Raw genomic sequence first — 23,652 nt, 5'->3', positions numbered from 1 at the left:
TGTTTTTAGGTGGAATCAGAGATATGTGGAGAGATATCTTTACATGGCTCTGTGTGGAATCAATGTTTACAGTTTTTGCTTATAAAAACACCTGCCATTCATTTTGTGACGTCATAATGCTATCTGTGACATTATGGAATACTTGAGTTCTGTCAGTGTACTTGAGTCTTTTTCAAACCGATTATAGTTCCCGTTCATGTTGCGTATTCTCCTTAGCTTTTAAGATAAGATAGTATCTAATTAGTAGCCTAACTATTCCGAAAACGTTTTGGGAAAAAGGTTGAGGAGAAGCTTCTCGGAGCCGGTTGGCCTACACCTGCTTCACCTGCTGGACAATGCCACCAAACAAAATGACTTGATGGGACGTCCGCCCCTTAATTCAAAGATGATGAAACATAACTGCGCATCCAGCTTTCATGGACAAAAAGGTTTTTTTTTTTTTTTTAATAATTTATGTCTCATTTATTAATTTACTGGTAATGAGTTAAGTGGAGAGAATAGGATGCTTTAGGCCTGTAGTTAGTCTAATATCCTCTTCTGTCCCCTTTACATGGTGAAGAATGGAGACCTATGGACCAGCACAGGTGAATTCATTAATACATTATTAAACACATGCATACATTTTTATTAGACCTAAATGATAGAAAATTACGGTATGTATAAAACATGTCATTTTTATTGGTTCTGTGCAGGTGCGTGGAATATGAAAGAAATTACTGTGAAGGTATGAGTCAAAAGAGCTGCTCAATAATGCTAATATTAACAGTGAGACACCCTACCAATGTAGGCCTATAAACCTGTGTGTCATTTGTTCACAGAGAGGGAGGCTTTGGATGCCCTGCATGCTGCAGAGGAGGCGGAAATATGGAACTCCTCAGTCATGTGAGTGTGTTCCTAAAAGAGCCATGTGTTTCAAAAAGTCTCTGCTCAAAATACACACAATAATAGCACTGGCATAGTCACATTTCAAAGATAATGAAATTCAGGTGTTTATATCTTTAGAAACCCCGAGCAGGCAAGAGACATTGTGGAGCTGCTGCAATGCAAGAAGCGTCTGATGGGGATGAATGCAAACTTGCAAAGGGCACTCAATGCCCGTGAAGACTCAAATGCTGAACTGGAAATTCAGAACTCTGACCTGAAGAACCAGATCAAAAAGTGATTTATGATCTTCTCAGCAACTAGAAAAATATAATATTATCGTTACTAAAAGTCATGCTATGGCTGCTGCGGTTATGTAACAAAGTTAAATGTTATGTGAATGTTATGTGATCACTGCACTTTATTTTGGAAACAGATTCATCAAGAATATTAAACTAAGTTTCGTACCCAGATGGTCCGAAATCCTCCATGTTTAACAGTTGATTTATGATTTGTAGCATGCTATGGCTGCTGCGGTTATGTAACAAAGTTAAATGTTATGTGAATGTTATGTGATCACTGCACTTTATTTTGGAAACAGATTCATCAAGAATATTAAACTAAGTTTCGTACCCAGATGGTCCGAAATCCTCCATGTTTAACAGTTGATTTATGATTTGTAGCATGAAGATGTCCACCAGGGCCATGGAGCAGCTCAGGATGGAAACAGATGAAATTCGGGCAGCACTAGCTGAGAGCCAGATGGCCAACAGCAGCCTCAAAGCTCAAAACAACCAGCTGGTAAGTTTCTCAATATAAAGTCATATTTTGTACAGGTATAAGAGTGGCCAAAACAGAGTGACCTCGATTTAAGAGTAACCCTGGGTGTTAGAAAACAGCTGTGTCTTTAAATTATAGCCTACAGTTAAGGTTAGCCTAATTATCATAATTTTAGTCATCTCATCTCTGCGTTTCAATTGACGTGCCCACAGCAAAAGGAACATAAAGTCCAGAGTAACCTCATTGAAGCCAGCACCGATGAGGTAAGCTGTCAGCAAAAAAAACAGCTGCTGTTTAGTTTGCTGTTCAACTCCATGTCATTTAAGGTTAAACTTGGAAAATATTTTATGTGACAGATGTCTGATGTTTTGCTTGAGAGCAAAACAGACAAGAAAAAGATAACAGATCTGACTCAACACATCAAGGCTTTGGAGGTATGGTGCTTTTGTTGTCTATAAACTGCAGGCTCTTCAGAGGTGTTGTGTCTGAAGAGTTTCTGTCTAAACACTGTTGAAATGAATGAAACCTGTCCATCTGGATGGTATACTGTATACACTACATGTTGTTATATCCATGTTGTTTATTTGGGTAGAAACAACTGGAGGAAACAAGAGCGCAGCTTGAAGAAAAAGGACAAGTTATTATCAATGTGAGTATGACTGGGAAATAGAGGTTACACCCATTTTTAATAGGCTCTAGATAGAGTATACCCACTCTGGTGGGTGGGGCCTCCATAGTTTCATTTGAGCCTGCTGTGACAGTGAAACTGACCTATGATCTATATATCTGTCTGTCCATCCATCTGTCTTTCTTTTGATATTGTAATTCGGCTATTCTTCGTTTCATTTCTCAGAAAGACTTTATGATTGACCAGCAAAAAGCCTCTCTGGACGAGCTGACTCACATTGGACAGGTGTGATCGCATTCCATTCAAGTGATCAAAGCTTTAATCCAGATAGCTCATTCTGAGGCTGATTGCTGAAATCCAATGAACAAACACATTTTTTTGCTTTCTAATCTTTTTTCTGTTTATAGGGCCTGAAAGGAAAGATCAAGGACCTGGAGAACCAGTTGGAAGTAGCTCTGATGTATGCATCACACACTCTCTCTTCCCTTTTTGCTTCAGACCATGTTATGCTTTTAAAGAATTGCTCATTCGTATCTTTTCCTAATCCGTAGCACTGGGGGCGGAGGTTTCCTGGAGAAGGATGGCACTTTCTCTGTTGCCACTGAGAATCACCTTTCTTTGGCCGAAGAGCTTGGACAACTATCTGGTTTTCAGAGTTCTGCGAGTCCTGCTTTTTACCAGGTTGGCAGGCCATGTTGTTTACCATGTTGTTTCATGACATACATCAACGATAAAATCCAGATTTAATGGTCACCATGAAAGATCCACATTGAAACGATATGTACAAATTTGCTTTCTCCTTTCAACCCATCTACCAAATCAGAGGTTTCCCATCCATAATGTAAAATCAGGTTTGTGAGTTGACAGCTTTTAGGTGTTATTTTATAACAACATGTATGTTTACTTCTGCAGGTGGAATTTGATGACGACGTGGAGGTAGATGAAAGTCTGGAGTTTGAGGTCGATGTCATGGTGGGATCAAAGGCCTTAGCAGAAGAGCTTAAAGATGCCCCGCAAGACGTCAACCATAAGGTGAAGAAAGAGGAAATCATCTGTGAGAACGTGGAGATGACATTCTGTCCTGAGATAGAGGAAGCCGTAAAAAATGAGGAGGTGGATGAGGTCATCAAGCATGTGGAGAAGAAAGAGGAAGGTAGCAATGAGACCGTGGAGATGGACATCCGTTGTGAGGAGATCATCAACCATGAGACGAGAGAGGCTCAGAAGCCTGAGGTGATGGCGCAATTCCTCAGGAAAGGAGACATTGAGAAGTCAGTCAGACTCGGTGCTGAGAGGCCTGGCCAGGCACAAATCAGTTTCCTGGAGGAGGAAAACAAACCAGATGAGAACAGGTACATATTAGGCCCTCTCACAATTGTATATTAGTTGAAACAATAGCCCATTACAATCTTTGGCCTGACTAGAATGTTTTTTTGTCTGTCTGTGTTTGTGAACTGCATTTCTACTTCTGCTCCTGCCACTGAAGCAGCGTTTGCTTGGAGCAGAGCGACAGGAGCCTCCAAAGAGCAGCCATGGTCGCCGGCGCTGTTGGGCTCGGTTTGCTTATTTTCTTAAAAATAAAGGCTTGAAAAGCTGACTTGGTGTTGAATGTTTGTTATTTTGGAATGCTGTTCCTTATGGAACTATAAATGCCACTAAATCAAGTTACTGCAGGTATAAAGAGATTCAGGGGAACGAGACAAACAACTTCCTGTGCACATACCACACAATCAAGCCAGAATTACTATATTGAATTAATGGGGGAAAACATGTTAATTGCTGTAGCCAAGGATGAGCTATAAACACAGCTTCAGGAACAAGTCAGCACACACACATACAGGTTACAGTTTGTTGTATAAAAAAGGCATTGTTTTCAGTTGAATAAGTGAAAACATGTTATTGTCTTGCATACATACCTTATTAGTTTTGAAGAGGAATAGATCTAAACCTACCTCTCTGCATTTGAGGGATTTGTTTGTTTCTAAACTATATATGATTTGGTTGTTTATATCTGTTATAAACTCAGTGCAGCCATAAAATACCAGGCACACATTAGGCTGGTTTTGCCTTTTGACCACCAGAGGGTGCTCTTCACTTACATCAGCATACATAAGCACTCTCATTGGAGCATTTCCTGAAGGTTCCATTTGATTGATTGTTAATATAACCGAATTACACACATTAACAGCAGTTTTTTTTTTAATGCATACCAGTAACCAGTAGAGATGGCATTGAGAACAAAGGCAAAAACCTGCACATAACCAAGACATTTGTGCAACTGGAGGAGGACAGAGCACAGCAGACCTCCTCTCACCTTTGGACTCACACATTGCCAGCATCATTGGTGATAGAGGTCTCTCTGATATCACTGAACATGGAGACAGTGACACTGTACCCACAGAACAAGCTGGACCATCGAACATCCATATTGTCAGAAAAAGACCACTGTGTTTGCAAACCTTTATTTCGATGCGATAATGAATTATGAAAGATGAAATAATTTGAAAGGGCAGACCAACAATGAAATAATTGTTATTTAGAGTGAACCCAATTTCAAAATATATTTTCTTAAAGTACTCAAACTTTGCCCAGTCCGTGGTCACTCAGGAGGACCAGGAGCCGTCCATACCCTCTTCTGTGCGTCGGGAGCCAATGGTGCTGACTGACGCAGTTCTACAAAATCAAGAGGACACGACCAAAGTAATCAAGAGGACACGACCAAAGTAATGAGTAAAAAAAAATAAAAATCAACAAGTAAAACAAGCTTCCTGTGCAACCCAAATGTTTAGTAAACCTAAGACTGTTAACTAATATTTTAATAATAATACTAATACTAATATTTTGTGAATAAATGCTTTTCTGTTATTTTACAAAGCTTGGCTCATAGGCAGACTTCCCTAAAATATCTGTATGGCCCCAGTGCTCGTCTGTACGGCCCCAGTGCTCATCTGTACGGCCCGAGTGCTCGTCTGTATGGCCCCAGCGCTCGTCTGTATGGTAGCGGCATTAGGAGGTGGTAAGGGATCTTTGTCAGGCATGGGGGCTCTGATCACGCTGTGGAGCACACAGCAAGCCCTGACGATGTGGCAGACTTTCCAGGCCAATATTGCAGTGTTTACCCCGTGCTAGAAGGGCAAAGCCATCAACCTTTCAGCAGGCCTACTGCACGCTCAGCAGTGGATCTAGAGTGTGCATGGGCCTGGTTATAAGTCTGCTTCTGTTGGGGCCTCGAGTTGGCTAAGGGAGTCATGCGGTCCTCCAGGTTACCAGGCACCAACAGGGCCTAATGTGCATCGCAGATGATCTGAACATGGATGGAATGAAACTCCTTTCTGTTGACATAATTTAATTTGTTGTGTGATGGTGTTTTTATTGCTATGTGGGTGCAGTCTGTTGTTCTTATTACAAATGGAAATCCAGCCAATGCATGAAATCCCTGTTTGACCTCAGCTTGTTGTAGATTTGCAATTGGTGTTGCTGCCGAGAAAAATACCATCTACACCCCTGAGAAGTAAAGTAGAATGTACGCAACAATTCACTGCATCACCAGTATTCATTTGTGGATTAATCACTGAAAGCAGAGGAGGTAATGTGCCAAAAGGAGCACGGTGAAATAGCCTAGCCTACGCTATATGACATGACATTTACATTGGATCACCTGCATTTGTGTGTAGATTGATGTATGTGTTACAACTATGCAATCAACAGTGTAAACAAACAGACAGAGAGAGAGTGTGTGTAATATTATAAGCACACTTTAAATAACACATGAAATGCAGGACAGTGAATCATTTTTGTCTGAGTTAGAACTAAGCTACACCGTTGTCTGTCTCTACCGTTTTATGTTGCGACCCACGAGCCGGTCGTAACACAAACCCAGAGCATATAAACACCACATCACCAGTTCAAGACTGGTATTACGCGAGAGACTAGCTGATTCACGATAAATACTAGTTTAGTTCAAACACGCCTTTGCTATATATTAGTTCAATACAAGAACTGTAGATTAATGCAAATAAAATAAAAAACCTTGTCTTACGAATGTGTGTGGCTGTGTTTGTGTTTGGGCTCCATCAATCACAGTTCCATCAATGGACAGGAGAGGGAGGCAACTTGTCATCGGTGTTCAGCAAAATAATGTTCTGGTGCGGAAGTATGGGTAAAGCATGTGGTTATATTTAATTAAAGCTCTTCACACTGAAGAGATACAGTGATGTATTCAGCATCTTCAAAATAAATATTATACACCAAACATGACACATATTATATAATGTTAATGGGGTATGCTTACACTAGTTTTGAGATTTGTATTCTATAGCAAATCATGTAAGAAATGAAAAAAGTAGAATCATGCATTGTCTAAACAAAAACATGAATCTAATTCCCTTCTACTCTTTCAAACCAACCTTTCCTGTTTTCCTAAAACCACCCCCATATGTCTCTGAAGCCACATGTCCTAAGAAGCCACTCCCACTGCCCTGAATATTCTTGCTTCATGAGAAACGAAAGTAAATTCTGCTTCCTGTTCAGTCTGTGGGGGTCTACGTGGTTCAGCAACATGGCAGAGGCTAGTGTGTCAATTTCTCAGGATCAGTTTAGCTGTCCAATCTGTCTTGATCTACTGAAGGATCCTGTTACTATTAACTGTGGACACAGTTACTGTATGGATTGTATCAAGGGCTGCTGGGATCAGGAAGATCTGAAGGGAGTCCACAGCTGTCCACAGTGCAGACAGACCTTCACACCAAGGCCAGTTCTGGGCAGAAACACCATGCTGGCTGAAGTGGTGGAGAAGCTGAGGATTATGGGACTCCAGGCTGCTCCACCTGCTCACTGTTATGCTGGACCCGGAGATGTGGAGTGTGACGTCTGCATTGGGAGAAAACGAAAGGCAGTCAAGTCCTGTCTGGTGTGTCTGGCCTCTTACTGTGAAACTCACTTCAGAGTTCATAATGATCTCAACCCAGGGAAGAAACACAAAGTGATTGAAGTTGCTGGTAAACTAGAGAATCTGATCTGCTCTCATCATGATAAACTACTAGAGGTCTTCTGTCGCACTGATCAGAGATGCATATGTGTGCTGTGTGTCAAGAATAAACATAATGGACATAAAATTGTTTCAGTCGCAGCAGAGAGAAATAAGAAACAGGTAAGACTCGCTTAGGCCTTCCAGCCAAAATGGGTTATTGTGCACTGATAAACACGTGAACGTGAATAACAGCAGCATTCTCTGATTTTACTCTCAGTTTTTGATCCTAAGGTTCATTTCTTGACTTCATTCCCACATTTGATACATCAACATATATATGGTTAATGATTATGGTTAAATAAAAATATTCAAAGTGTTGATGTTGATGACTTATAACTTTTTTTTAATAATGAAAGTGCCTTTATCAGTAATAATGCATGATATGTTTTGTTCTTTCGATACGTTAAATATACAATTCTAATATATGTACCTGTTCACAGAAACTGTTGGGTGATACTCAGAGAAAATCCCAACGTATAATCCAGGAAAAAGAGAATGAACTGCAGGACCTGAGACAGGCTGTGAAAACTCTTCAGGTGAGTTGTATCAACCAGAGGAAATAACAAGAGACTGCTGTAGCTGTTCATGTCTTGTGTCTTGTTTTGTGTCCAAACAGAGTTCTTCACAGGCAACAGTGGAGGACAGTGAGAGGATCTTTACTGAAATAATCCACTCCATTGAGAGAAGACGCTCCGAGGTGAGAGAACTGATCAGAGATCAGGAAAGGGCTGAAGTGAGTCGAGCAGAAGAACTCATAAAGAAACTGGAGCAGGAGATTGCTGAGCTGAAGAAGAGAGAAGCTGAGCTGGAGCAGCTTTCACACACTGACAACCACATTTGTTTCCTTCAGGTACTGTCAGATATGATGCATTATCACAGAAGAGCTTAGTTTATTTATGCAGTTCTGTAAAAAGTCTCAGTAGAGACCGTCAGTCAAAAAGTCAGTTTCCTATTCAGGTGCTCTTTGGTAATGAGGTAAACATAATAGAGAAGAAAAGGTAACCAAGGCAACTATTCTTTATTTACACAATGTCAAGTGCAGAAATATTGTGATTGATATATAATTTTAAATACATTCCCATTCATAGCTTTTTAACATCAGTGCCATTTTTCATTGCATTAGATCTGATCTGACTAGATTTAGATTGGACCAGACTGGTGCTGGACATGTCAGAGTGGACGTGGTCTATAAGTCTCCTGCACCTCAATTGTTATAGTTAAAAGTGCAGAAATATTGTAATTATTATATAATTTTAAATATTACATTCATAACCCCTAACATCAGTGCCATTTTTTCATTGCATCTGATCTGACTAGATTTATATTGGACCAGACTGGAGCTGGACATGTCAGAGTGGGCGTGGTCTTTGGTCTCCTGCACCTCAATTACCAAAATATTACCAGTACCTCATTTTCACACCCATTCCGGTGTCTGTATTTATGATGGGGGGGCACTGGATGCCTTGGTCTGTGCCAAAATGCTCCAGTATGGCCTGGAAGAAGGTTTATGTTTGTTAAATGGCATTTGGCTCTTTTCTTTGTCTCATTGTAGAGTTTCCAGTCTCTCTGTTCCTCCTCTGCTCCTGACAACTCACCCAGACACACGATCCACATAGATCTGCCTTTTGATGAAGTAAAAGGAAGACTTCCTCAATTCAAGGAGAAACTAGAGGATGCACTCCAGCAGGGACTAAAGGACATTTCTAAAACTGGTATGAGACACATTAGTACTCTGACTTTGAAAACATCACTCCGGATTACAATGTTGATGTGACCCAGAAAGTTGTAGTTGTTGATGGGTGTCTTTTTGTCTTTACATCAGAGCTTGTTGGCTTTCTATCCCTGCCTGAGCCCACGACCAGAGAGGATTTCCTGGCATGTAAGTATATGATACACATATAGGTACTGCATGTACAAATACTTAAACACACATACAAACACACATATACAATCTTGTAGTGCACATGATCATTCATATTAATAATTTAAACCATTTTGCCCCTAATCACCACTGCTCAATGAGTCATGTTTTATCCTCCCTCAGATGCCTGCCAGCTAACCCTGGATCCCAACACTGCTAATAATTACCTCACACTGTCTGAGGGAAACAGAGTTGGAGAATGTTTCTTTAATTTGATAGATGTATATCCTGACAATCCAGACAGATTTGATACACATAATCAGGTGCTGTGTAGAGAAGCTGTATCTAAACACTGCTACTGGGAAGTTGAGTGGTCAGGACATGTTTTCATTGCTGTATCATACAAAGGGCTCAGAAGGAAAGGAGAGGCTATTGATTGTGCACTAGGATTCAATAACAAGTCTTGGAGTTTGGAATGCTCTTCATCTAGCTACACATTCATACATGATAAAAATAAAATATCAATCCCTCGTAAGCCCACCACCTCTAGAATAGGAGTGTATGTTGATCACAAGACAGGAACTCTGTCTTTCTACAGTGTCTCTGATACAATGACTCTTCTGCACAAAATACACACCACATTCACTGAGCCACTGTTTCCTGGCTTTGCCCTCGACCTTGACAGCAAAATCAGATTGTGTCAGTGACAACATACCAGCAGAATCCAAACATTCATGTCTAATTTTAAAGGATAGAAGTCCCTGACACAGTTTTGTTCTTTATTAAGCCCTTCTAGCCTAGCTGTTGGGTTTCATTTGAGTTTCTAAATTGTACATTGATTGTGCAACAGTGATCACTTGCTTTAATGTCGTGAAGACAGGACAATTTGTGTCGTTATCTACACAGAATGTTTATTACCACAGAAACTTACTTCATGTGGTAACATAATGTGGTAGATGCACATGGTCACATGATGACACAAAATAGATAAAGCAGAAGCTTACTCTTCATCTGCATGACTAGTACTAAAACATTAATCTTACCTCAGAAGTGTTTGTGGGAGTGTTGTCGTTTATATTTGGCCAAGTTACCGTGATATTCAAAAAACAATATTTCAATTAGGAATAAATATATGTTGATGGCCAAAATATATTTAAAATAAAGTTAATGAATTAACTGTCATACAATCTATTGTCAACATACACCATATTATCATCTTTTTTCTCCCACAGACACTTTCTCTGTCTCCCTGTAGTGACGCTCTCATCGCACACATGCTCACACATCCACTTCCCTCCCCTGAATGTAGTTATTCATTACTGTTTGTATTATTTGCAATAAACTAAAATCTTTCAAAAATATATCTGTTGTTGTCGATCTGTGCAGTCAAAAACGTCAGCCTGTAACATATCAAAAACATAAACGGATGTGAAACCTAATTGTAACAGGTGAACAGAATACCTGTCCTGTTTTGGGGATTTTGTTGATTCACAATGAATGGCTCCTCCAGAAACAGTGAGTGTTTTCGGACTCACATTCAAGCAACAAGGGACAATTTGACTTTTTTCAACAACTAGATTGATGAACTAAGCCATACGAAGGTCCAGATGATTGTGTAATGCAATGTTAGTTAGAGGTAATATTCAAATAGCCACTGGTGTATCTATCTGTCATGCTGACCTCCCACACTCTCCCTCTCTTTCTCCATCTCTCTGTTCCTCCCTCCCACACTCTCCCTCTCTTTCTCCATCTCTCTGTTCCTCCCTCAGAGCTTTACCAGATGAGTGTTCCTGAATCTGCCCAGGCTGGGTCTGTAGTGGGTCGCATCCAGGCAAAGGACTGTGATGAGAGGGGTAACGCAGAAATTACCTACAGAATCATCAATGGTGATGGTGGAGCAATGACCCCACCAACATGTTTGGCATCATCACCATGAAGAAGGTACCTGCAAATACAGTCTCTATTGAAGATTGAGGAATCCTATAAGATTCCTCTACAGACCAAACAATATTCTACTAATGTGTTCTCATGAACAACATATCTACAAGTTCTACACAATACAGAATTCATTGCGATATTGTATATATAGTCAAAGTTTTTGTTCTTTTGGTCTCATTATTAAAGATGACGTCATCAGAGCAAGGAAACGTATCTCAATGGGTCTCGATAGCTCCAGAGGCTCACTGCTGTGGTCTTTTGGCAATTCCTCAATACAAGAGAGTGTTTCTAAGAGTGTGTTTGTGGGCTGTCTCTTAGAGTCTGGACTTTGAGAGCAAGCGGAGCTACACGCTGAAGATTGAGGGCTCCAACACGCACCTGGACCCTCGCTACCTCAGCAAGGGCCTGTTCAGAGACGTCACCATCGTGCACATTAGCGTCGAGGATGTTGACCAACCACCCGAGGTCCGTGTGCCATTCTACTATGTGGAAGTTCCGGAGGACGTTGAGATCGGAACCATCTTCACCTCTGTGTCCGCTCGAGACCCTGACGTGGCCAACAACTCCATTAGGTACATACACAGAATGTATGATTTCTGAGGGGAACAACTACTCTATACTTACGAACAGTTACTCAGGGAAATGTTATTGAACAGGCGATAACACTCAGGCCTGTGAACCAGAATGTGATTGCTGCTGTAATAACAGCACAGGCATAGTGGTTCCATCACGACACTCACATCCACAACTGTTGTTAGGGTTCCCCTTAGTGGACATTGGTGGAAATGCATATATTATTTTAAGCAATTTCTCCTTTGGTTTGCCAGGTACTCCATAGAGAGCATGTGTGACGCAGGGAAGTACTTCTTCATTGACATCACATCCGGGTCACTGATGACCGTACTGCCATTGGATAGAGAGGAGATGGCCTGGCACAACGTCAGTGTACTGGCCATGGAGATAAGTAAGTAGTCAATCTCAATCTCACATATACATACAAATAAACATGACCATGAGCAAAGGACAATTAGTTCTGAATAAAAAAAATGATCCATCTCAGAAGTTTTGCTACTGCCAAACTAAATACATCATTGTGTTACTTGTAGCTGTCCAATGTGATTGTTCAAAGCTGTTGTGATATACATAGAGCAATGAATAAATACTATTCTGATTCTGATCTGATTCTGATTCTGATGTTTAAAACATCTGATCACTCAGTGTGTGTGTGCCTTCTCTGCTCAGATAATCCCAGCCAAATCGGAAGTGTGTCTGTGGCGATAAGGATCATGGACATTAACGACAATCCTCCTTCACTCATTCCGTACTATGAGGCTTTTGTGTGCGAGAATGCTAAAGCAGGACAGGTAAGACCTCACATAGCTGAGAAACACACACACACACACACACACATACACACACATTCAAGGACCAAATGTCTGATGTTCTGTTACTTGCCGTTTTAAGTTGATTCACACCCTCACGGCAACGGATGTGGACGACACAATTGGAGGACAACATTTTTACTACAGTCTTGCCCCCGAGGCTGCAAAAAAACCCAACTTCAAACTCAGAGATAACCAAGGTGTGTTTTGTTGAAACTGATCACTTGATTCATTGATTGATACTGAGAATTGATTGCTTGACTGATTGATTGAGTGCGAGAGTAAGTGAGTTAGTGAGTGAGTGAGGCATTGAGTGATTGATTGATTGATTTTCTGTTTAGTTGGTTGGTTGACTACGAGACGGATTGATTTGTTGTTCATTTATTGGTTTGCTGGATATTTGGTTGATTAATTGATTGAGCGATTGATCTGACCAGGGTTTTCCCCTTTCCGCGGCAGATAACTGGGCGTGGGTGCTGACGTGAAGTGGCGGATGGTCACAGCAGGAGCAGAGCGTCTACCAGCTGCCCATCCAGGTGTCGGACGGCGAGCTGCCGATGGAGAGCAGCACGGCCACACTCACTGTGCGCGTGTGCAGCTGCGATGCCGACGGCAACGGCAACGTGCTCTTGTGCAGTGCTGAGGCCAACACGCTGCACGCCAGCCTGAGCCGGGGGGCACTCATCGCCATCCTGGCATGCATCCTGGTCCTGCTAGGTGAGAGGTGTTACGAGCCAGCTCAAGGCACGAAACAAGAAGGGGAGGCCACGCAGAATTTAGGATGTGTAAGAAATGAAGGAAGTTTCTTTGTTTCTGATGCAGCGATCTTTATTCCAGTAAAGTGCAGTAACGAAGCACGTAGAACATACTCCGGATTCAGCGGTGTAGGTCTGAACAACAAGCATCTCCAATTCTAGCCATATATACTGTTTTAAGACACCTCCTAGTAATGTAAATGAGCTAGGCTTGTAATGCAAACAGGTCTGGCAATCTTTTGTTGTTCTGTATGATAATCTGGTTTCTCTGACTGAGATGGTTCTCAATGGCCTCCCCCATTCCCATACTATGATTAATTGCAGTCACTCACACCTCAGTTTGCTTCCTGACCCCAGGTGTCTGTGCAAATCCAGTGTGGGGACCTTTCCTTTGTGACCATGATAAGATAACCATTTGGGATATTCTGCTGGCCAACTTTTGGTGGTCACAGCAGCTGCTTGATCACGAATCTTACAGTCCACCCTTTGATGCTATGAAGCCATACATAGCATCACATACACTTTCTTTCTCAGAGTCACACCTTTCATAGAGGTGCCCAGTGGCGGTGATGTCCTGCTTTAGGTTGCTCCCTCTGTGGCCATTAGGGAGTCTTACCCGTCATTGGATTCATCACCCTCGCGTACACTGGTCATCTCCCAGTCTCAATAGGTAACTTATCAGGGGGTCATTCTGTAATTTGAAACTATAATATAAAAATCTTTTATCAGGTTTGGAGAAGCATTTGAGAACCACCACAGCCAAGGAGACAGTCTGAGATAATTGAGCAAAACATAAGGGCATCTGACATCTAAAACACAAGTAAATATAAATGTAAATGGGCCAAATTGTTATCAAACATCATAGCATGCATCTTCTTTTCATCTCTGTGTGTGTGTGTGTGTGTGTGTGTGTGTGTGTGTGTGTTGTGTGTGTTTGTGTTCGTGTTCGTGTGTTCGTTCGGGTAAGGATATGCACACCAGTTGTGGATATGCATATTGGTCTCTGGGGAAATCGCTTTCTAAAATTTCAGAGAAAACGCTCCCTGATTCTCTCTTTGTCTTTCTTGTCCATGCACTCTATTGAGTGTGTCTTTCTGCCTTTCACCTTTCAGCAGATGAAGCTCTGAAAAGTTTCAAGATCTTTTGTTGTTCATTGGGTTGTTTTCGTTATGGTCTTCATCGTTTGTGGTCTATTTAGTTCTATAAGTCAATCTCTTAAGGTGAATCTGGGCTTGTGGATCTCAGATCCATGTATGTTCTCAGGTTCTTTGGATTCCTAGTCTGTAGAATTCTGTTGTGTGGTCGCCGTCTGGATTTTTCTTGTTGGTCCCTGTTCTGCTTTGTGGTGGCCCTTGTCCACATCTCCCTCTGGTCTCCCAAGTGGACTCTGGTCCCACATGTTCCATTGCCACAAGTGGTACCCCTTTCCATTGGGTTGGTTATCTCGTGTCTGAAATTGTATATACAAAAAATAATATTGCCCCCCCTTTCCCCACAAGAATTTCCACATATCCAACATGCATCGACAACACAAACATAAACAAGACACAACCTTAAAACAGGTTTCCAAATATACACTCCCCCCTTTTTTATAGAGCACACATGTTCAATGTGTGCTACTATCAACATCATTTGGAATTCCAATGTATTGGCTGCTTGTGTCTGAGCTACAGTCATTCTCTCCAAGCAGTGATTTGTCCGGCCAGGTGTTAATAGTTTCCTCTTTGGGTCTTTTGTCTTGAGGCAATGTCAATTGAGTCTGTAGACTATGTATTTTCTGAAGCAGCACTTGATAGCTTTTTCTTTTTGTCTTTGGAGAGTTACACCTTCTGGCTTTGTGTCCCCTCTTTCCACAAGAAAAACAAACAGAGTTCTGCTTTTCTGATCTGTTGTCTTCACAGTTCCTTGCTATGTGTCCCTCTTTACCACATGAATGACAGACAATGCCTTGATGTCTTCCCCCTCTGTCTTGGCAATGTCTTGCGATGTGACCCTCTTCTCCACATGCATAGCAAACAAAGTATTCATACCTTCCCCCACTACCTGGGCAGTGTCTCGCAATGTGCCCATCTTCTCCACATGTATAGCATATGATAACACCCACTGGATTGCTTCTCCTGAAGCTGTTACCTCTGTGTTGCCAATTAGAAGAACTGGAGGATTCTGGCCCTCTTTGTCTCCTGTTCTGTTGGGAAAGCTTACTACCTATAGCTGCAATAGGGTGTGATTTCTTAGAAGTGGCTTGATTATTGTAAAATTGTGTCATTTTAGCAATAATTTCGTCAAAGCCTGAGAGATGAGTCACAAACATTTCTATGGCAGAGCGGGTCTGGGGATCACTTTTGTTGATCAAAGCAAATTTATAGTTAATATCCTCTGTCATGATGTCAGGGTACCCACTGTATGTCGTGAAAGCTTCCAGTAACCTATCTGCAAAAGCTGCTGGATGTTCCCCTTGTCTCATTGACACTTCTGCTAATTTTTCTGGATTGACAGATGCAATCCCCAAGACCTCCAGTAGTGCTTTTTTTCGGTCCTGATTATTTCCCATCCTATTCTTTACTTTGTCTGTCAAGGCTCTAGATAATGTAGACGGAAGGCACAGGCTCAACACAACACAAGCATCAAAATCTGTCAATCTGTAAATGTTCACGCAGGTCTCCAGACTGGAGAGAAATTCTACAGGATCCTGTCTCCCAGGTTCAAATTTTCCCACACTCTTTACCACTACTTTTAACTCTGAGGGGGTAAGGCATTTGATAGTGTTTGACATAACCTCCTCTCCACTTGCTCCATTTCGCACAATGGTGGAGTGAATTGGTGCCATTGGGTATTTAACCGTGACACCTGAATATTGGCTCTGACTATCCCGTGAATCTGAATGTTTCTTCCAACATTCCTCATTGCCGGCGTTGCTGCTGCTAATATCAGATGTGCAATTGGAGAACTGGCTAACCCTATGTATCACCTTATCTAACTCACCTGACAACACTTCCACTGTTGATTTCAACAAGTTGTTATTAGCCTTGAGAATTCCCATTTCTTTCTGCAACTGCATATTTTCCATTTTCAAAAGCGTTTCAGTAATCTGAAGATTTTCTATGTGTGCTGCCCCGTCATTAAGTCGTGATAAGAGTGAATTATTCTCTTCTTTCAGTAGGCCTCTCTCTGCTTCTACCTCGTCTAATCTTTTCTTGGTCACTTTGTATGTGGCAAGAAGTCCTTGAAGGGCATTTGCAACTTTCCCTTTTTTGTGTTTTGGTATCTTGGAATAATTTTCGAACCGGGACCCTGCCCACTCGTAGGGCTTATCCTCTGTGTTCTCTATTCCGTCAAACATTCCATGCGAACCATGTTTGGAGATGTATTGAACAATAATATCTTCCATTCTTAAGTTAAAAAAAAAACAACAACAACAATCTCCTTTTATATCATTCAATCTTGATATTATGCTTCGTATGTCACGTATTGGCTAGGCTATGAAGTATCCGTCCTAAACAATGAAATAGCGTCTTTCAACAGTCAACCGCGTACACAATTTAAATTCAAATGATTTCTCTTTCCCGTTACGTCAGATCCTATCACAAGCTTATGGATTTTTTGCCGTAAAAATCTGATCTATAATGCTTCATGTTCAAATACTGGCTATTATCCAGTCAATTTATGCCACAATTCGTCGCCCTGACTACACTTCTTTGTCACACTCACCAATACACCAGTTAATAATTATGCCACTGTCCGTCGGGCACAACTACAGTAATTTCTTTGGGCCACAGTACTTCGGGCCTTAATCACACTACTTCGGTTTTCATCTACTTGTTTCAGTTACTTTAGAAACTTTTCCCGGTCTGGGCCTCTTTGTTTCAGTTACTTTAGAAACATATTCTAATACAATTCTACTACCACACTACTTCGGGCTGATTCAGTTACTTTAGAATCTTTAGAAGAGTTAACCCATAACACCTCCTGCTTACTAATGGAACAAAGACATGAAAGATTATCTCTATCCTTAAACCTCCTTTCTAGGTTGTTTTAAACGTGCACATTTCCTGAAACAGAAGAATAATAGAATACTTACCAATTCCCCTCTTCTTTTTTTTTTCTTTTTTTTGTGGAAAATTGCAAGATGGGTGGCTCGCCAATTGTAAGAAATGAAGGAAGTTTCTTTGTTTCTGATGCAGCGATCTTTATTCCAGTAAAGTGCAGTAACGAAGCACGTAGAACATACTCCGGATTCAGCGGTGTAGGTCTGAACAACAAGCATCTCCAATTCTAGCCATATATACTGTTTTAAGACACCTCCTAGTAATGTAAATGAGCTAGGCTTGTAATGCAAACAGGTCTGGCAATCTTTTGTTGTTCTGTATGATAATCTGGTTTCTCTGACTGAGATGGTTCTCAATGGCCTCCCCCATTCCCATACTATGATTAATTGCAGTCACTCACACCTCAGTTTGCTTCCTGACCCCAGGTGTCTGTGCAAATCCAGTGTGGGGACCTTTCCTTTGTGACCATGATAAGATAACCATTTGGGATATTCTGCTGGCCAACTTTTGGTGGTCACAGCAGCTGCTTGATCACGAATCTTACAGATGATAATAATAATAATAATAATAATAATATATTTATTAAAGGGTTTACAAGTTTATATAGTTATCTAATAATTATAGCAAACGTGTGGTGAAGATCAGTGTTATGAAGAGAAACAAAAGATGTAATGTACAGTCAGGTAAATGGTAATATAAACAAACGACGACGATAATCCAAAACCAACGACAACGACAATCCCAAATCCAATTCACTATCCAAATCCAACGATAACCAAAATCCAACAACCAATCCAACGCTCTCCCGACTGCCATCTGATCAGGGCTTTTGTAGCCCAACCAATCATGGGTTACACCTGGGGTACACCTGCTTCCCATTACCTGCTAATGAAATGGAGACAAAACAGATATGCAAATATCCTGGGGCGGGGCCTAGACCCGCCAGGGTCGTAACATCCCCCCCCTTATGACAGAAGCGCACCTAAGTGGGATTCTGCACCATCCAAAACCCCCATTTACCTAAACCATCTTCTTCCCCCATTCCCTTATTCACCTATTCACCTATTCACTCACATGCTCATCATTCATCCAGCTCACCTATTCACTCACACGCTCACCATTCATCCAGCTCACCAGTCACACAACCTATTTTCCCCTCAGCAATTCCAGTGGGCCTGGAAAAGCAGTCTAAGAGGGACAGGGGAGGAGACCGGAGAGGAGATAAAATAGTTAAGCAGGCAAGCATAATCCCCGCACAACCTATCCCCACAACTGTAGTGTGGGACAACGCAAAAGCCAAAGTTCCTTTTCCTTTGTGAGGTGTAAAACCAATGTGGAACAGTTTAGTCCGGCCATTTTCCAATAGATACTGGGCCTCGCCCTCCAGAACTTTATTTTTCTGGGTCAGTAGCTGCTTTTTCAGATCCTCAATCTGAGTGTCTTTCTTTGATATCTGGATGTTGAGCTCTTTTACAAGGCGCTCATAGTCTGCCAACCCCATGTCCATGAGAGAGCTCTGCTGAGCATCCTTGCAAAGCTGCTCGAGCTCCTGTGCAGTCTGCTGGAGATGCTGCTCCTGTTGGCACGGCTGATCCTGGAGTTCCACTAGCTTTTCCCTATGAAGAGACCTCTGTTGATCAATTATTTTCCCCGATTCCCCTTCTTTCTCATTCATCTGAGATTGAAAGAGTTCCTTTTTATGTTCCAGCTCATGCTGTACCTGATCTTCTCCAGACGCACAGCTCACTAAGCGCGTCCTGGCTTTTTCCTCTTTATTCTCTGTTAGCTGTGTCATTAGCTGGGAATTGTGTGCCTGTACTACACTCACTATTTGAGTCAACTCCTTAACTCTCTCTGAATTTTTGAGGAGTACAGTCACCATATACTCATTCTCATTCTTTACCTTGTCAGCCATCTCTTGGGCATTTTCCAGCTCTTTTTGCAATGAACATTTGTCATCTTCTAAGATTCTTACTTTCTCATTGAGGCTAATGGTTTCTTGTCCAGTCATATTCACCAACTCATTTAGTTCCCACAGAGTTTTGTCCCTTTCCTTCAATTCAGCCTCATGATCTATCTGCCGTTGTTGTAACCTCTCAGAGACACTTGCCTTAATCCCTTCTTGTTGTTCCTCCATTTCCACTTTTTGTGCGTCAATCTGTGCCGTCAAAGAATTGTTCAAACTCCATGCCCGGTGGAGCTGAAGTTGCAAATTATTCTCACGACTTTTTGCTTCCTGCTCCCTGGTTGACAACTTCTCACATGCTTCTGCAATTCGAGCAAGCAGCTCTTGGTTTTCCACTGTTGTTTTCTCATTCACTGTATCCAACTCTTTTCTCTGCACCTCAATCTCCTTGTGCAGCTTACCGGTGACCTCCTGCTCTGACTGATACTTGGAGAGGGCTTCCTTTGCCTTCTCCTCAGCTTCAGTTAATGCACTGTTCAGCTTGCCTGTGACTGTTTCATGGTCACTGAGGCTAATATAGTAGTAGTCTTTAGAGGGGGGTATGTGTCATAATTGGAGTAATGAGGGTCATAAAGGTCATAAAAGGGTTATTAATATGACAAATCGGACGGATGGTTAGTTTGATCTAGCTTTGGGTGTCAGCTTGCTTGTCATATTGGAGTGATGAGACAGGCCCTCTGACCTTTTCGCCCCCCTCCACACAGCCAGTTGACCCCCACAAATGGTGTGAATCGTTTTGATAGTAAGGTGTTATCTGAGAGGGTGAGATTTCCCAGCGTAGCAATGGTGTTTCTGCCAAGGATCTATCCTGTTGTCATAGCAGGGGTCAGGATGGCTGGCTGCTCTAGGTGTGAGCATGGGGTTGATAACAGAAATTTAGTGGTGAATGACGTCGTAAACCGGTGTTACCCAAGTAAACCATATGGCTTATCAAAAAGGGTGATGAATAAAAAAAAAAGCAAATGGCCTCACCACACACACACACACACACACACAGACACACAGACACACACACACACACACACACACACACACACACACATACACACACACATGGCGTCGTGAAGACCGACCCAGTAAAAGGGTTGGGTTTCTTTTAGCCTGTGTATAAAGAGTCTAGATGCCAGATCTACAAAGCTAGGAGTTAAAGCATTTGAGACAGTGCTAAAAAGACTATAATGGCTGCTGCAATGAATAGTGATTCAGCTGTGACCACACCGACTAGCATTATCAGTAGGGAATAACTGGCGCGCCTAGAAAAAGAACAAATCCACAGGCTTGTAACACCAGATTTCTATTATCAGTACCAGGTAGTCTGAGATATGAATGGCCATTACCTGGTGGTCTCATAGCTGGCTATATTTTTGATGATACAGAGCGATGTGTGACACTATATAAGTTGGCCACCCCAGGGCTGGAATTTACAAACGATATGCCACATATTACCTATAGTGCTGAGGGCTGGAAAATGTCTAGGGCTAAAATCTGGAAAGACCTGGGTGTGGCGAAAGCGGATGGGGACCGTGTTTTCAAGAATATTGATACCTTGTTCAAATGGTTTCTGCTTGAAGACCGCCTCGCGGGGGTTAAAATACGGTTATTCTGATATCCATGATGTGGATAGCGTCACAGGGAGCCCCCCACAGCGAGGCACACACCCCTTTTCAAACGTTGAAAACGGGCGACGTCCAACTATGCGGCTTGGGCGACGTCCAACCCTGCTATTTTCAGCGTTGCTACGGACTCACCAAACAATGGTATCAACGCAAGCGGTTCAAATGGTATGCCGCCTACCGCCATAATCACAATGTCAGAGCTATCACCCAAAATCATCAAAGCATGTGTATTTGTCATGTTAAATCGTGTTATCACCAAAATGCTACAGGAGGTCTGTAATGGCTGTGATGTGGATCATCCGAGCCAACTACAACATCGATGTCTTTTTGAAGAGGCATCGGTGTTCTATACCGACAACAGCGACCGGGTGAAAACCAGACTTTATCAAACGTCTATGTTGCAGGTCCTGACACACGTCTGTACTACAAAAGGGGTCATACCACTCAAGCTAAGAATGCTAGGGGCAGTGGATATGATCCTCTGGGAGCTGGCAGAGTCTGAGGTTGGTGACTACCACATCGACGCACCTTATGACTTCATCGACGGACCCATCGGAGCCGTTATTGAAGCAGCGATGGAAGCATGCTGGCTTCAGCATTGAAGCATCACTCGCGACCTGGAGGGTCATGAAAAAGCAAACCTGAACACTGCTCCAAGATGGGGAATTATCTAGATCGAAACAAACGGGCAGCTGAGCATGTCAAGAGACGTGTGAAATATAAACTTTATGCATTGTTGTGTAATACCATAGTTAATGATTCACGATATATTACTACAACTTTTACAGTGTCTAGACAGCGACTACTTGGTCTCAAAAAACAAATGTGTGCAGCCAGGACATTATCTACTGATTGGGTGGATATTGTACATAGGGGTGCTAATGTAACAAGACCGTGGCATATTTCATTACGGGTCATTTTAGAACACCTGATCTTGGGTCATCAGGGTGATTTCAAGCTGGGTCATATCATTGTTGTATGTACATATGTTGTCGATATATGTACCGCTAATCTAAGTAAAAGTAAAACGAGTGATGTTTACACAATAGTAGAGAGTTTGGTTGATACGCTGGTAGATAAACGTTTTGACACATGTATTACATTTTTTAATATTTGGATACTTATTGTAGATGATCACATTATTGTAAAAAGGTATCTCTGGCTATTTAATAAAACCATATGCTTGTATACGGTGTTGTGTCATTTGTTGTCAGATGTCTAACATGTCAGAACTTCTGAAAGCCGCATACTACGACCCTTCAAGCGAGGGTTGCTACGGTGGCCGAGATCGTTTGAAAAACGCTGTTTTCAATGCCACAGGGGTCCAGTTACCAACGCGCCAAGTGTCAGAATGGTTAGCGGGTGAGGAGGCCTACACACTACACAAAGCCACACGGATTAATTACAAAAGAAACAGAGTCATAGTATATGGTATAGACAGACAATTTCAAGCAGATCTTGTGGATATGACTATGTACTCAAAGGAGAATGACAACGTTAAATACCTGATGACGTGCATAGATGTCTTCAGTAAATATGCGTGGGTACGTGTTTTAAAAACCAAGACTGGGGCAGAGGTTGCTCGGATATTTGAAGATATTTTAAAAGAGGGCCGTGTGCCTCTGAAAATACAAACAGATCGGGGGAAAGAGTTTTTCAACAAACATTTTCAGAAAGTGATGAGTGAACACAGCATGCAACATTTCGCTACAGGGAGCGAATTAAAAGCCAGTGTTGTTGAGCGTTTCAATAGAACTATTAAAAGTAGAATGTGGCGGTATTTAACATCTGTCAATTCTAAACGTTATGTGGATAAAATACAAGCTCTGGTGTCCTCATATAATAATAGTAAACATCGAAGTATCAAGATGCGGCCTAGAGATGTATCGCGAGAAAACGAATCACAAGTGTTTAAAAGATTGTACGGTATGAAAGATGCTAGTGACCCCATTGTGTTTAAATACAAAACAGGTGATATTGTCAGGGTATCGAAAGCCAGAGCACCGTTCACCAAAGGTTATGAACAATCATTCACGCATGAATTTTTCACCATAACAGAATGTGTACCGCGAAGACCACCGGTCTATAGGTTGAAAGACTATGACGGGGATATGATAGACGGTTCATTTTATGAACCAGAATTACAGAAAATACATATTGATGTCGATAAACCCTTTAAAATGGAATCTATTTTAGAAAGAAAAAAAGAGGGGTCGATACATATGGTGTTAGTGAAATGGTTGGGCTGGCCTAGTAAGTTTAACAGTTGGATTCCTGAAAAAGACGTGGTTAACATTTAAAAGCCACGGTTTGGGGGCACCATAACTCATTGACATCAGCGAAGTTATGGATGACGGAGGTTTTTATGTAACGCTGCCGTGTAATGCATCTCAGAGTGTGTATAGCGACAATGAAATTTCCAAGTATCGAACTAATCTAGCTAGAGCCCTATTAATGAAAGGCCAATGGGAGGTAGGGTTATGTGAATTTCAATATCCACGAACATGGGAAACATTTAGTCATGAGGATGCTAGGATAATCCTCACTGACAAAGTAAGCAAGGTGTCAACAGCCTTCATTCTGCGTGTGGGGTATTACGCAAAAATCCATGATATACTACATGATATATATAAAATTAGGTTATGATGATATTGTCAACAAGATATTTATTGTTGCAAAACAGGAGATGACGCTAGTGTTTTATGGGAAACTCAGTAGAATTTTAGGCTTCGACGCCGCAGTGGTCATCGATCCAAACGTGACCCCTAGCAAGGGCAGAAAATATGCAGA

General features: G+C 41.7%; 1 protein-coding gene and 1 pseudogene across 1 annotated transcript; both read left to right on the top strand.

The window, feature by feature from the left end:
* Positions 1–6,774: 6,774 nt before the first annotated feature.
* LOC105889249 (tripartite motif-containing protein 16-like) lies at positions 6,775–10,520 on the top strand. The gene is made up of 6 exons (XM_031584429.2): positions 6,775–7,418; positions 7,739–7,834; positions 7,915–8,148; positions 8,851–9,010; positions 9,121–9,177; positions 9,343–10,520. Exons 1-6 carry the CDS (start codon positions 6,828–6,830, stop codon positions 9,864–9,866), a joined length of 1,662 nt encoding a protein of 553 aa, XP_031440289.2. The 5' UTR covers positions 6,775–6,827; the 3' UTR covers positions 9,867–10,520.
* Positions 10,521–10,559: 39 nt separating this feature from the next.
* On the top strand, positions 10,560–22,050 carry LOC105889248 (annotated as a pseudogene).
* The last annotated feature ends 1,602 nt before the right edge of the window (positions 22,051–23,652 follow it).

This window comes from Clupea harengus, chromosome 17, assembly GCF_900700415.2.
Source record: "Clupea harengus chromosome 17, Ch_v2.0.2, whole genome shotgun sequence".
Taxonomy (NCBI): domain Eukaryota; kingdom Metazoa; phylum Chordata; class Actinopteri; order Clupeiformes; family Clupeidae; genus Clupea; species Clupea harengus.
This window is presented reverse-complemented; position numbering and strand designations above follow the sequence as displayed.

What these genes read in the sequence shown, in the direction of transcription:
- LOC105889249 (XM_031584429.2), top strand. Translation starts at nt 6,828, where the DNA reads ATGGCAGAGGCTAGTGTGTCAATTTCTCAGGATCAGTTTAGCTGTCCA. An exon ending in CAGAGAGAAATAAGAAACAG is followed by an intron (nt 7,419 to 7,738) that starts GTAAGACTCGCT and finishes ACCTGTTCACAG; the next exon opens with AAACTGTTGGGTGATACTCA. An exon ending in ACCACATTTGTTTCCTTCAG is followed by an intron (nt 8,149 to 8,850) that starts GTACTGTCAGAT and finishes GTCTCATTGTAG; the next exon opens with AGTTTCCAGTCTCTCTGTTC.